Here is a 16,267-nt window from a genome sequence, read left to right as displayed (position 1 = left end):
AGCTACTAAAAAAAATATTATATTTCAGTTAAAAATACTTTACTTGGTTTTCTTGCATCCTCACTTCCCCATCAAGCTACATTCTTCTTTCTTTCACTTGTGCAACGTACAGACAGCCCTGCTGTTTACATAAACAGCATATTTACTGTTCTCATATCTCATGCCTCCTTGACTAACAAGAGATGCTGTACCAAAATTGTCTACAAACCCCTCATCCATAAGTCAGGTTTTCTATAAAGTAAAATTGTGTATTAATACATTTTTAGCTAACTTCAGATTTTATCCTTGGAGTGTAAAGTTCTCATTTCTAATATAAAAATACTTTGTCAGAGCCACTGTGAAGGGCAGAAAAAAGTTGGCTTTGTCATCTAATAGCTTTTTAGCAATTTTCAAGTAAGTAATGAAATACACATCTACCAATTTTATGTTTCTCACACATGCATTCAGAGTCTAAGGTACTTTAAAAAGTCCTAATCACCTCAAGCAAGAGAACTTCAAACAAAAGAGAACTTAAAAGAATTTAGTTTTCTGAGAGATATTGTAATTACAGTCCAAGATCAGTTGAAGTCCTGACAGAATGCATGCAGCATGGCAAACCTGCATTCTACAAAATATGCAATCCCACAGAATGCGTTAGAAGCAGCAATATCCTTTATTCCAATGCCTGCATGCAAACTCTAGACTTTCTTCTGAGACAGCTTAGGAGCTAACTATGTGTGCATATGTATATCAGGGGGGTGTAGCTCATACTCATTATAATGTTGACAAAGGTGTATTTCATCTTATTGTCTGTGGTTATTAGGATTTCTGTAGAGCAAGCATCACAAGACTCTGAGCATACCACACAAGATAATTTACTCCCAACAGTCACCAATTGGACTGTAGTAGTTTAAGTCTCTCTCCAGACGGGCTGGATTTGAACAGCTGCTGTAGAGATTAAAGGCTACATGCAAGTATTAACTCAATGAACCATCAGAGCCCTCAAAAAATAGCAAACACATTTTTGGCTTCAGTTAAAAAAAAAAAAAAAATCAAACTGTTTGCCAGCAAGAAAGTTAGCAACATAGGTAACAAGAACGCTCTCTGGAAACAAGATTCCTATCATCAGATCAGCTGTACAACTTTTCCTTTCCTGCTGCATATATGTCTTATGAGTGTATACAAATACTCTTCATTACCGTGTGGGCTTCGTAGCACCTGGCACAATAAGGGTTTATCCTTTAACTGAGTCTGGAAGCACTGCTTAACACAAACACTAATGAAAACATAACAGAAAAGGAGAGCCAAGTCTTGCTGAAAGGAATCTCTGGCTAAAGCACAACAGAGCCTTTAAAAGATCAAAGTATCTATCTAAGGAAATAAAGAATGCAATTAAAAGAGGGGTAAAACAGAAGACAGAAGAATATCCACCTAAAGACAACAAAAGCAGGTTTGCTCCTGTATTATACTTTTCTTCCAGAAAGAAAACTAAACAGAAGAGCCTGAAACCACCTTTTTGAATTTACTGCAAAGTTTTATATAATAATGTTAATTTAGAATATCTGTCATCCAAATAACAGATTGTATGTTTAAGTATGTACAAAAAGGATTTCTGAACAACTGCGTCATATTCATATTATCAGGCCAATTAATAGAAAGTTCAGATCTTAATAAAACTATCAATGTGATTATATCAAAATGTACCCCAGCTTCATGGAAACACGTACAAGTCCCCTTCCTTTATGACACAGCCCTCAGTCAGTAATGGCTAAAACCAAAGGGAAGAAATTTATTTTCCAGGACTAAAGCATTACTAGAGCAAGTGAAGTGCTATGAAGGCATGTGCTGAATTGTCTAATCAACAAGTTCTGAGTTTCACTGGGAATTTCTACACAAATTCAGTTATATTTGGTCCTAACCACCACAATTACACTACACAGTTTTTATCTAAATGCCTAAATTATAACAAATTCAAACTCATATCTAAGTCCAGGGCTATTCCACATGGGCTTATACTAGAATATCAACACGTTTCTCATCTCAGAGCAATAAGCAGAGATTGCTCCAACCTGTCAATGTCAAAGAGAGACTCAGCATGCCCACAGAGGGCTATCATAGTCACTTGTGTTGTTATTTGACCTTAGAGATGAATGATAAGCATGAATACCACACTTGAAGTCAAACCCTTCCTAAATCCAGGGACATTCAGAAAGCTTTTCAATATAAACCAGGTCTATTGCACTGAGTCCCAGGGAGATACTGAATAACTACCTGGGTGCCTGCCATATGTTTTCTACACACAATTCTATACTCATTCTTCAGCAGTTATGCACATTGTCTCTTCATTAGGTTTTATGCCCCCAGTCACTCAGTAGGAAGGGTCTCCTGACAGTTTTCCTGCTGCCCAGATGATTAGTCAAAACTCAGCAGTTTCATCATATTGAAGAGGTATGAAAAGAGAGAGCATTAGATACATCAAGAAATACATCATGTACTGAGAAACCAGTAACAATGATGAACTCCTTGGTCTCTAATGTGCGTGGACAAAGTTCATGTGCTCCATCACTGTAACAGTCCACTGTTAATGGGAAAAACATCACACAGTCCTGTTTTTAATCCCCTTTGTGATATTTGTTACAGCAGCAGTTTATCAGAACACTGAAAACATCAGCCTCTTTGTCCTGCAAAGCAGAATACCATGGCTATTCCCATAGTCAACAAAATACCTTATGACTAGACTAAAAATTCTGGTTTCTTCTCAGATGACACAAGATACACACCACTTTGTGTGTACACATCACATTTGCTAAATTTGCTTATATAACGCTATATTAAGTGTTTTAATGAACCATGCTATAGGCTTACAGGAGTACTCTGCTAAAGACTATCAGCCTGCAGACTGGCTAAAAGAATGTCACTCATCTATAAATCCCTAAATCCATGATGAAGCAACCAACTGACATGTCCAGAAACACACGCTTAAAATCCATCACATTCTCAAGCTTCCCAGTGACTGTGAGGTAGAACAATGGAAGGAGCAATCATCGTAATAACCAGCAAATTTATCAAGAACAATAGAATATGATGAGTCAACTGAGATCATCGAGACACCTGACACTTTGCAAAGGGGTGTGTTCACTGTACCTGCTGCATGCAGAGAACGGCAGGAGGTACTAGTAAGTGAAGGTCTGGAAACTAACAAGGTCCAAATACGAAAATTATTTCATACAGCAATTGCCCTAGTGCACACTGCTTAATCTCTTCCATTCTAGATCTGCAGGAAAAAAAAAAGGTATCAGCTGAATAAGCATAAACAAGGACAGACAGGGCTACTTTTTAAAAATGCTGATTTCTCATTATATGCATCTACATGTGAAGTACAAGAACCATCATACTCAGAAAATACTGTTTACATCCACTATGAAGGAAAAGCTCAAAAGCTAACTTGTTCCCTGGTTAGCTGATCCAATGAGCTTCATTGAACATATCACGGGTATTTTTCAAGCTCTGGGTATGTGCATTCAGCAGTGATAAATAGGCATGATACAGACACAGGATCAAGCCTTACCTTCTCCCTTGGAATGTTCCATCTACAGTTGAACCTGTGGTGTTAACCCACAACCCTTTAAGCTTCTGATTACTCATGCCTCTGAATTAATTTCATATATATAAGTAATTTTGAGGTTTCTTACAAAGCATTTATATATGGAAACACAGCAAAACAAAACCACACACAGACACTCTGGTGTCTGGAATTATGTACTATGCTCACTAGGATTTTACATTTTATTTACAGGATCTCAGTTTAAATGAAATGCCTTCTATAACTGCACTCTTTTTGGTTACTTACCAAAACCTGTAAGGAGAGTAAAACACAACTGTGGTGTGTATTAGGGTGCATATGATGGAACAGACATTTTAAAAAGCAGATTTTATTTTTGCAGAGTAGTAAAACCCACAACAGAACCTGGTAAACCCCAGAACTATCAAATATAGAATAATTTTTCACTACTACTACCAGAGATCCAGCTCCACTGGAAACACAACGACACAAGTACTAGAACAGACCAAGCACTGGCAACCCCCAACCTCCTACCTAAAACATTACCACTTGCTTCAAAAACGATTAGGTGAGAAGGTTTTCTTGTGTGTTAAATACCCTAGCACCATCTACTATTGCTATTGCTACTGCTAGTACTGGAGTACCGAAATGGCTGTGTTTGGTTGTTCAAGAGTTATCCCTGAAGGGTTTTTCGTCTATGTATTTCTCAAGACAGTTCAAGCTCATCTGGAGCATCTTCGCTATTAATGTCACCTTGCCTGTGATTAGATTTCTTGCTGCATTTGCTCTCTTCCAATCATCTCTTCAGGACTTGAAAAAAAACCCAAACAAAAAACAACAACAACAAAAACCTAAAAATCCAAATAAAATCAAGATAAAAGGATTGAGCTCTGGCACAATATTTTCTTACACTTACAGTTTTACAAATTTTATGCCTACCTTAACTAAAAGGCTCAATTATAGTAGGAAACCAAGTAGAAGCCTGTCTTATCTACTTAATTCCCTTCCAGGTAACTTCCAGTTCTGCATTTCACAAATCACTCATACTTTAGTTTTATAGGGTTTAAAAACAATTATTTGCTGATAATTTGAGAAAGGTCACATATTGTTCAGCAGTGTCTGGCAGGAGCACATTGAAGTCTGAAATATGTTCACTGAGCAAGAAGCAAGTTCAATCAACTCTCCTCCTTAGTAAGCATTTATCAAAGTAATTACAAAAATGACAATGCACAACATAAGCACAACTTAATTTAAATTTCCTCAAAGGTAAAGTAATAATGTTACAGAGGCTGATTAATGAAATAGATGGTGTTTTAACCTGGGACATTCCTAACTGTCTTTAGTGCTAAAGTAATTATATCCAAAAAGAATCAATCAGGTAGTAGATGTCTTGAAATACAACTGCAATTCTGTAATATTGCTGTCATCATTAATTGAATGTATTTTAATAATTGAATCAAAATACAGGATCACAAAAATCACAGTAGATCTGTATGGCACACCTCACCTACCCCACTCCGCAGCAGGGCTAATCAGCCCAAGAAGCCTGTACTGCTGTATACTGTACTGCTTCCAGTAGCACAACACAGCTCATTGTCACCTAGTTTGTGTGCCTCTGCACAGCATTGTAGTGTCACATAATCATATCCCGAGAAACAATGAAAACTTAGCAAAAAAAGATAGCATAGACACAGACTCCACAGCATTTACCCATATCAGTGTATGTCCTACATGAATCATCTAACACTTCTATGACATATCATTGCCCACACAATGGAATATTCAACAGTTAACAGCACACACGCAAACACAAATCTATATTATAAATCCCCCAAACACAGCACTGAATGAGATACCTGCATCCTTAGAGAACCTCACTTTGTGCTTGCTTCAGAAAGGAAGTCCTTCCTCTCAGTTACCTCAAGGATAGAAGAGATCTGACCATGGCTATACAAAGTTCATAGCTTCTTTATATATAATCCATCATTCTCCAGTAAACAGAAAGTTTAGGCTGTCTCCAATAACCAGGAAGTTTAGACTATGTAATTCTGCAGAACCATAAAAACATGGACCCATGTGTACATACATGTACACATGCCAGCATCACATATATGTGCTTCACATGATTCCTACTTTAATCATATAGAAACATTTCCCCCACACCAAGAGTTAGAATATGCCTGGCTACAGCACAAGTACATCCTCTCTTTTATTTCTGGAAATGTAAATAAGTTATATAAGATCTGGTGACATATCACATACCTGGTCACAGTTTGTTATTAACCTTCTTCAAGTATTTTGTTGATAAAACCAAAAATCAATATTTAAGAAACGCTCTGCCCACTGGCAAAGATTTCTATGACATAGGAATGTCAGATTTCTATGACATATTGTATGCCCATTTAAAAATTTCCAAGAACTCCATCTAAAACCAGCATATAATGAAACTAAGCATATCTTTATAGCCCACCTATAACTTCCTTAAAAAGCAGATTCACAGCAGAACCTCAGCATTAAGTTCTAACGTCACAAATAGCAAGATATCACTGTTACCAAAGCCTTTTAAAGGAATTTTGTCTTCAAGACATAGGAAAACAGATATGTTGCTGTTTCATAGAAACAGACCTAAAGCCAATGTTATAATGAGGGATATATTTAGCGCTTGCTGAAAGCATCATAGCTGATATTTTCTTGTATAGCTGGCACTCAGTTCTCTACTGTTTTTCCAGAGTTTTCCCCCTCAGCAAATCCTCTATACTACATAAACTAGAGCTATTTTTAGTGATTGTCAGATTTGAAGACTACAAATCTCTGTAATTATTGCACCTTCCTCTTCTTGCATCTAATCTCTCAATTAAAACAAATATGTCCCAGAAAAAAACTTTGAAGAGGCTGAATCAACAAACTGCTTAAGTGAATGAGATGCAAAGCCAATCCCTTACGCATACAGAGCCTATAATTAGTCAAAATGCTGTTCACAGTGAGGCTGAGGCTCAATAAAAATTAAACACTGAGGCAGGCAAGGCATTCCCATGGGGCTCACATTTATTAATACATTACCACTCACCAGTTGCTTTATGTCAAAGTAACTGGGACACTGCTTGAAGTTGGCTGGCTGACTAGTTGATAAAATAGAAAGCTATTGGCGATATTTTATCTTATTTTCATATCCCTGCTGTCATAAACAGGCCTCTTAACAGTCACATGCTCACAATGGTGCCAAACAGGAATGACTCCAGTTCTGACTGATCAGAGAAAGACACTTCCTAGATTCTGCATGCAGACAGACACAGTTATGCCTTTGAAATCAGTCCAAACCAGTACAACCCAGCACCGTCTTTCCCCAGACCTCTGAGGATGAGGCAGGCCATCAGTTTCCTAAAACCATATCTGAATTTAGCTCTTAGCTTGATTAGGATGCAGTCAGCAGTCCACACTGCAGTGACGACCTTTTTAAGCAAAAATGCAAAATGATTTAGGTGGCTTCATTACTATGCAGAAGGCAATTTATAGAAACATGAATATAGAGAATAAAATAGTTTCGAACTATGATTATTTCAACTTCAACAGGAGAGAGCCAAAACAATGGATGTTTATGGAAACCCTCTTTCAAGCTACAGATGAGTAACACATGAATGTATCAATCCTACAATTCATAAGCTCCTTCAAATTCCTCAGAAACTGAGGCACTCCTGTGTCAAGTTAAAATAAATAGCATATCAACTCTTCTAGTAAGCCAATTAAAACCCTTAAACATTAAATATGTAGCTAATAAAATGTTGAGGCTATAAATAGTAAGCCACTGTTATTGTTGTACTACAACAATATCAATTGATAAGGCTATAAAAGCACCTCAAGCTGCAACTGCAAAATGATTCCTTGCCTTCGAAAAGCATGCTCCAAAATGAATGGGATGATGTCCTGAAGTTTCAGTTCTTATCCAGAAATCCTCTGTTATGTTAACCTTTCATAATTTGTCTTACTCTGTTCTTACAAGGTCACCTTGATTCCCATTTCTGCAGCAGAATCCAGCCTTTCGTCAATGAAGCATGAGGATCATTCAAAGAGAAAATGAATACATGTTGCTACTGCATGGCTTTAATTCTCATACACAAATCCTAGGCCAGTTTATACTCACCTTTCGCAGGAGGAAGCAAATACGCTCAATATTTCTCAGCCGCTCTCTCTGTCAAAAAAGTGCAAGAAAAGGAGGAGATTCTCTTATGTTCTCAATTACAATGGGTCAAAATCATAATTAATGGCTGCAGGGAAGCAATTACTCTGAAACATTAGCATATGCTTCTCACCTACTGCTTCCAAGCCAAATGATTTACCATTTCAAAGTCATTTTTAAATCTGTTACTGGGTGTAGCAACATAAACTGGGGATTCAAGTCCATGTCAGCCTTGAGTCAGAGGTTAAGTTCTTTTTAAGGCAACATTTTTGGCTCTATCCAATGGTGCCAATCTATACTACAGAGACTTGCTCTTGCATTTTCATGTACCCAACCTCTGGCTTCAAGATAACTCTGAATGGGAAAAACAAGTACCAAGGTAGCATGGCAGTCCTTCTTCTATCACTAAGGGGTGTCTGAATTTAACCCATTAGTGAAGAATACCTGAAATGTCCTAGAAAGGCCACTTTAAATACAGATGTATTCACAAATCTTGTAAGTCACTGTAGTAAAGCACTATGACTCAAAATGGTCTAAGCTTGATTCACCGAAAGAAGTCAAAGGCAAGTTTTCTTTTAAATGGCTCAAAATGAGGAATTCAATAGTAAAATCAGATTTCATTCTGCATAACCCATCACTGGAGTTACCATGAGAAGTTCTACTGTCAGTTTTCTGAGGACAAAAACCCCATTCTGCCTTCTGCAGTGTAACCATCTGGTAATATTTTCATTTAGACATGGAAAACGATATTCTGCACGATGACCTTTTTTAAGCAGGTAATGTAAAATACCAATGTGAGAAAGCCAAGTCTCCCTAAGCTTTTTGCTTTACAAGTGTTTTAAATGTGCTCTAAGTTGGAGTTTCACTTCTATTTTCCAAAGAAATGTCTCTTTTCCTTTCCTATCCCCAAGTTTAAGCCATTGAAAAAAATAAAACCAGTATAATTTTGGAAAGACGATGAGGCAGTGGCAGCTCGACAGGCACCAGATAAATATTGTGCCTCTCTCTGATGTCTGTGATCTACAAGAGACTAAGAAATTTTAGACTTATGGTTACAAACATGTGAACAGACTTGTGTGGACGTGCCTGTGAAGCTGCAGAAAATTTCTTGCATTTAGTAGGAAGTAAGTGGAGAAGGAAAGATAATTCTCTCACTTCCCTTTAGAAGACAGATGCCTAACTGCAGCTGGCCTTGGAGAAGTTGGAAGTCTATCTTTGAACTGTAGGTAAGAGAGTGTGAATTAGGAAATCTGAATTAAATTCTCAGTACTGCCATTGTTTTTGGCTCCAATTTTTCCATAGTCAAGTCTTCTCTTGTCTAAAAGAGTCTGTCATGAAAACATTGTGGAAGATAGATGAGTAAACAGCAAACATACAGTGCACTGAAGAAAAACTACCCCACCAAATAAATGGAATATGGACATGAGCAACTATGCACAGGGAAAAAGGGAAACACATCTTCCATCAAGTGTAAGGAATACCTGCTAAAAGTATTCCTTTCATGTCAATATAAAAGTCATTAACATGCATACTGTGCAGAAGAAAGCAGTCTGAGATTATTGTTTGAGTTATCACAGCAAGTTTCATAGAAGAGAGTCAAATACATCAACTGATCACTGAACATATTCCTGTGTTTACTGGAATCTCTACAATAAACTTTTTGATCACATCACTAATATGACTGAAACAGATTATTTTTTTTATCCTGGAGACCCATTCTATTAATATTTTAAAATAAGAGAAAATTATCTCCAGGAAACATCTTACAAATTTTAGGAGGAGAAAAATTAATGGAGTTTGGTACATATAAATACCTTTTTCTTGTGTGCAGTTCTCAAGATGGGAAATAAAAAATAGATAAGATTAATACAAAACAAGATTACTTCCAATTAAGTCCTCTATACAATTTTTTCATATAATTTCTTTCTTCTGCTCTCATTCTTTGCTTGTTAGTGAACTGTAGACAAGTCTTTTAAATTGAAGATTTTGTAAATATCATGGTTAAAATCATCAGCTGTCTAAGGAATACCACAAATCCTCTGCTGAGTTATGAAACAAGGTTAAATGGCAAAGTAGTAGCTACTGAATTTGGCTATCATTTGCAGTAAATTAAATAACTTGGTGCTCTGTAGAGATCAAATTCAGCACCTGCCGTAATCACTGTAATTCCCACTGAGATGAGAGAGAGCCAAGTTCTGCTCTCAGTACTGGTAGTACAGATTTTATGCACATTTAAGTGTAGTCAGCTAAAATCACTCTAGATTACAGCTTTAATTAACAGAGAAATTTTCATATGCTTAAATCTGAGTTGCATTTTGGTTCATTAGGTAAAACTGAGTTTATAGTTCCAGGGTGGTATTTAACCTTTTCCATAGCAGATGCAGCAGAAAGTGTTATTTACTCTTAAAGCAGAGAATTCAGAAGCTGCTACAGGACAAAGAGGTCTAGGAATGTGCTTGTTATCAAATTCCTTTAAGCTTTGACTCATTGATATAGACAGTATGGGAAAAGGTGGTCATCCCATGCTTGAACAGAGAAAGCAAATGATCTCAAAAAGGAAAAGTTGTACCACAGAATGAAAAGATAAAAAGAAGGCATTAGCATCACATATACCCTTTAAAGTCAAACTTCCAAATTATTTTCCTGTCTTTTTCAGCAAAAAGGAAAGCTATCAGCATAGAGAGTTGCCAGATGGCTTCCTAAGACTGGCCCAATCAATTAACTTTCCAAACTACACTTGGCTTCACAACAAACTGTATGCTCATTTCCACTCATACTTTCACTGACAGCTCAGTGCATCTCCCTTTCTTTAAACAACAGCCACTGGCTGTACTCACCGCATGGACTGGGTTGCACTGGTCTATTGGGTTTTTGAAGTCTGTCCGGAGTTCATCAAAGGCAATTATCTGAAAAAGAGTTTTTCAAGTATTATAATGAATGCTCATTCAAACACTTCTTTTTCCTTTAGTTAGACGTATTGTATCCCTTCCTCTTTCCAGAAAACATACTGGAAACTAGCTTCCCCAGCGAGTTCCTTTCAGAACTAACTAGTTAAAACAGAACACAGGATACTCCTACATATGACACATGGAATCCATTACTATCACTGTAAAATCATGTCTGCAGCCTTTCCAGCATCATTGCTTTCCAGATTTCTTCCCTCATATCAATTAGAATTCTTAAACTTTCAAATAAACTATTCTACAAATGAATACATCTCCAGACTTGATGGAAAATGTCCTAAGCTGTCTAAAACACAGAGATGGATCAGATGTGCTATTCCAGGTTTAACACATAAACAACAACCCTTTCTCATTACTTATTTAACATACTTCAGATAGTAAATCTGAATTAGTATCAATTTAATTATTATTAAACTTCTATTTGTTAACAAGCAATCTCCTCAAAAGTTAAACCACTCCAAAGGAAAACATCCTTCCTAAATCCTGCAGGTTTCAGAATCTTACTTTAGACCACATTGATGGAGAGAAGTCCTTTGCTCATATCCTTTAGTTTTCTCCAGTGACTGATGGATTGAGACATGCTGATAATTACTGTCTGCTTTTAAAGTACAGCAGATAAAAGTGCCCATAAAAATAATAATATTTGATAATGTTTTCTTGGAAGAAAAAAGCTGTAATAACCCTCAGCATATTTCATTCAGAGATCTCAAAGCACAATCTTAATGTTAGGTTTGTATTCCAGTAATACCTTTTCTTCTGCTTGCTCCACCCAAACAATGAAAGCTCACTATCACAGGCATCACATAAAGAGATCTTAGAACAGTGATCCCTTTTTAGACAATTCACAACCCAGTAAAATATTTGTTCTCAATTAAAAAAAAAAAAAAGAAATACAAGGTAGCAGTCATGTAATTAACATACAAGCACAACAACTGCTCTATGACATGTTACAGCATGCCTGTTGCCTAGCTGTCCAAAAAATACCCAACTGGGTATCAACACAGGCCTGCTGCATAAAGCATGTTCATTTTACAGATATGCAATGCAGAAGCAGCAAGCTTGTCCATGATTCATATAATAATCTGGTGAGAGGCTTGAGAATAAAACCTGGAGCTACAATCCACAACACTAAGCACTGCTCCGCATCCCACTCGAATGCTGCATTCATCACACTGAAGCATATTTAAAATCGAAAGTGTGGCATTTTATAAAAGCACTCTACAGAATTGAATTTATGCAACTATGGCAAGTAAAAGTGCCAGAATATACCACAAAGGTAAGTATAAAATGTGATTATAAGTGAAGCACTCCTCCCTACAGATGCACTACCTTTAAAAGTTAGGAATTAGATCTGCAACAGATGTTTAGACTAAGATAAAACCACAAATAACAGAAACTTTGAGGGGGTTGGAGTACAATTGTGAAGAGTAAGGCTCATGACACCTCTATTTAATACCTTTTGAATAGCCTTTCATATTCTCAAGCTGGGCCAACTGTTGAGGGTAACATCCATTTGAGTTAGATGCACATACTTCTGTTTGCAATTGGGCATCAAGATCAGCACTAACGGTAAGGGAGAAGGATGGCCCTGTAACAGGTAAGAGAGCTGCCTCTGTTCCTAGCTCTGCCACTGATTTACTTAGGGATCCTGTGCATCTCCCTTGAATTCTCTTTGCTTCACTGCACTGGTACTTACACACATAGCTTTAAGACAGAAAACTGTTACGAGCTTTGAGAGATGACTATTTGTAATAATGCACAGTGGTAACAGCTTTTCCTTCTGTTGTAAATGTAGAGATGAGCTGAAATGTGCTGCGCTCTTTTTTTTTTGGTAGTCAGGAACAGCAACTAGGAGTTTGAGATAATAATGAAATCAGAGCCAATACAATATCCATCTTGCGAGGGAAGACTTGTCTGAGACAACAAAATGGGGAACCCAAATGTTGAAATCCAAAGATGGATCCCCTTCAACAAGTCCAGGAAAGCCTCTGAAGATTCACTGAATGCTGACAGAATGATAACCCTGAAGCATGTTTAGATGAAGAGCAAGGCTGCTCTGAAAGACAGAATCATTAAGGCAGAGCTCTGTTGAGCTAGCCTGAACTATTGCAGCTAAGTCTTGAAGAAATCCTAAATGGCAGCTTTGGAAACAGGTTACACTCAAACTACATATTTACATTTCCCAATATTTTTCCTTTCTCTTTTTTTTGTGAGCATTCCCAACTTTGTAGTCAAAACCCTGCTCTAAATTTGCTGGCATGCGATTTATTTTATGCTTTACTTGCATTGTATCTAAGCACACTGAAAAAATCTGACAGTATTGGGGATATTATTTTCATGTAAATGTAAATACTACACCAGTAAGTGTAAATACTATAGTCTCATAGACAAACCTCTGGGGATGCCTGCAAATTATGACAATGCTAAGAGACATTCCCACTACATCTGCAAGAAACAGACTGATGTGTGGTATCAAGCACACAGGACTGGAGGAAAGCTTCTTGAATAAAAGTTCCAGTGCCTCTCTGGAGTCTGACAGAAACAAATCCTCCTCAATTTTAATATATTATTTCATAAAAGCTCCATAATAGTTTATATTTTGTTAAATCTGCAGGAATAGAAATCCAGTGATGACATAAAGGTATCTATTTTCACTTATGAAAAAGTGCATTTCTATTTCTCAGTCACAGTGAAAAGCTTTAAAGGGTAACATTAGGCAGGCTCACAATTAAAAGGAATGTAAAGACACACAAAGTTGGGGGGACATGTTTTATTGTGGGGGTTTTTTGCATTTTGTTTTGGTTATTTTTTTAATATCACAATGTTGAGTGTCTTAATTCTAAAGATGCAATTGAGAAAGATGTAGCTTCTTAAGATTGGCACTTGCTAGCAATACACCACATAACTGTGCAACAAATTATACTGTATTACTGAAAATCAGGCTGGGTTGTGCTGCAGTGTGGTTTATATCATTAATTAGGAAGCATCTTCCACTTTCAATTACAACCAGCCTTCTGCAGCAGTTAATGGCCTAGGGTTGGCCAGAGTTGTCATTTTCCCTCACAAAAACCAAAAAACTACTTGCCTCCATTGAGTATTTCATAACGCTTTCATAGGAGGTGCAGTGTTCTGGCCATACTCTGGAGAAACGATCTCCTGCCTGTTTCCATTTCAGTTAGATGCAGTACAGCTACCTGTTTCCCATACATGAGCTGCTCAGAGTTGCTGAATGCCCTGGGATGCCATTCAGATATGCTCAAGGTCTGTTTCACCTCTGAAACTGCCACACTTGTCAGCATCTTGACAGAGCAGTTCATTTGGACACAAACGATATAACAGATCTCAGTCAAAGCACTTCACGGTACGAATTGTTTACCCACCTAATAAAACTAAAGGTTTAGAGAAACACTGCTTGCATTCCCTGGTGATTCACCTTCATAACTGAATGTATTTGATAAATCATTCAATATATTTTAGTTACCTAATTTGATCCAGGATGGCAATTAAGACTACAAAACACACATAGGCATGGACATCAGCAACCTCATCTCTGCAAAGGCCACACAATAAAGAGACTGTTCCAAAGAAAAATGACTAGCCTCTAGTCAGAAAGCTAAACAGACAGCACATGGAAACATGTCCTAGGGACTGATCTTAAACAGAGGAGAAACTTATTTCTATTAGTAAATATTAACATTGTACACTGCTTCATTGAAGGAGAGTAAGAATCATTTGCTATTCAGAATCAAAGAATCATAGAATAGTTAGGGTTGGAAAGGATCTTAAGATCATCTTGTTCCAAACCCCTGCCATGGGCAGGGACACCTCACACTAAACCATGTCACCCAAGGCTCTGTCCAACCTGGCCTTGAACACCACCAGGGATGGAGCATTTACAACTTCCCTGGGCAACCCATTCCATTGCTTCACAGTAAAGAACTTCTTCCTTATATCCAATCTAAACTTCCCCTGTTTAAGTTTGAATCTGTTACCCCCTGTCGTACCACTACAGTCCCTAACAAAGAGTCTCTCCACAGCACCCCTATAGGCCCCCTTCAGGTACTGGAAGGCTGCTCTGAGGTCTCCATGCAGCCTTCTCTTCTCCAGGCTGAACAGCCCCAACTTTCTCAGCCTGTCTTCATGCAGGAAGTGCTCCAGCCCCTGATCATCCTCATGGCCTCCTCTGGACTTGTTCCAACAGCTCCACGTCCTTTTTATGTTGAGGACACCAGAACTGCACACAATACTCCAAGTGAGGTCTCACAAGAGCAGAGTAGAGGGGCAGAATCACCTCCTTCGACTTGCTGGTCATGCTCCTCTTAATGAAGCCCAGGATATGGTTGGCTTTCTGGGCTGCGAGAGCATTTATCTAGGAGCTTCAAGAAATAAAACCACAAAGTTCTCTATTTGCAAAGCTAAATCAGAAACAAAAAAGCATCAGGTTGAGCAATATTTATGATTACTGCAGAATGTGCCCAAGGATTGACAAGGCCATGGATATTGAACTATTTTCTGACTTATGGAGCTTTCCCTGTGATTCCACATTGCAAAACATGGCAGGAAGTTTGTTCTGCCACTCTGCTATTGTCTGTTTACAGAAGTGCACTTGTGGGTGTTATCCACCTCATAAAACTAAAGGTTTATAAAAACACTGTTTGCATTCCCTGATGATTCACACCATCTGCAAATCTCAGAACCCCAAGTGTAAGTCAGCTAGGAGTTTGCCCCAGTTTCAGCACATACCAAACAGATGAGATTGTGATAACATATGTTTCAGTACAGCTATAATTGCAATTATATTTATAAAATTCATTTTCATTACCTGCACTCTGTGCTCATCTTTCCTGACAATAACAGCTTTGAATAATGAAGTGTTCACAAGATTGAACCTGAATTCTGGGTTTTATTCCTATGCTTATGCATCCATCAAACTGAAAATTTCACCTATTAATGGGATATGAATTATGGTCTCTCATTTTTAGGGAAGACATTTATGTTTTTGAAATCACTGAGCTCTCACAGAAATATACTTTAATTAACAATATGATGGTTTAGGGTGGTAGTGGAGTGGGTGTGAATTCAGTGACAGCAAAGAAGTTGGATATCTCTGCTTATTGGCATCTCAGAAAAAGACAAGATAAAACAGAACTTGTTGACAACCACACAAACCACATTATAGAACAGTAACACTTAACATATGTTTCCTTGCTACCACACTGTCAGTGCACCACAATCCCATCTTGAAAAACTTTCTTTAATGGTTCGTTTAAACAATTTACCTACCCCTCCACACTCACAGGCAACTTTCACAGCACCCATACCAGCAGTTCATATACTGTCTGCAAGTCAGCATGTGGACAGAAGTTGGACAAGGTTAGGAACATTCTGTACTCCTAAACTTCATGCCTGTCCATCAACAGCTACATATAGACATATTTACTATGTTTGGGAAAGTGCTGAACATGTATGATGGTTGAACCACGTTGATGCAAGGCGGGTGAATGTTAAATTTTGTTGAGAGAAGCAACAATTGATAAAATGTGAGAGAGAGGGTCAGTCAGGTAAGAATGACTAAGAATCTGAAATGGA

The 16,267-nt window shown here is 37.6% G+C and overlaps 1 protein-coding gene across 3 annotated transcripts in view; it reads right to left on the bottom strand.

Annotated features, from left to right (window-relative positions):
• Positions 1 to 16,267, bottom strand: part of CNIH3 (cornichon family AMPA receptor auxiliary protein 3) — a 60,236-nt gene that overhangs the window by 29,954 nt on the left and 14,015 nt on the right. For all 3 annotated transcript variants that reach the window (XR_009725014.1, XR_009725015.1, XM_061350472.1), the window contains exons 2-3: positions 10,553 to 10,621; positions 7,680 to 7,727 (exon numbers count right to left, since the gene is read on the bottom strand). Coding sequence is in view for 1 of the 3 variants with exons in the window: in XM_061350472.1 (XP_061206456.1) it covers positions 7,680 to 7,727; positions 10,553 to 10,621 (117 nt within the window). In the remaining 2 variants the exon portion in view is untranslated. The remainder of the gene's footprint in view (positions 1 to 7,679; positions 7,728 to 10,552; positions 10,622 to 16,267) is intronic.

This window comes from Neopsephotus bourkii, unplaced genomic scaffold, assembly GCF_033783945.1.
Source record: "Neopsephotus bourkii isolate Nb327-2 ecotype Australia unplaced genomic scaffold, CSIRO-AGI_Nbou_v1 NB_518, whole genome shotgun sequence".
Lineage (NCBI taxonomy): Eukaryota > Metazoa > Chordata > Aves > Psittaciformes > Psittacidae > Neopsephotus > Neopsephotus bourkii.
The sequence above is the reverse complement of the archived record's forward strand: the minus strand, read 5'-3'. Positions and strand labels throughout refer to the sequence as shown.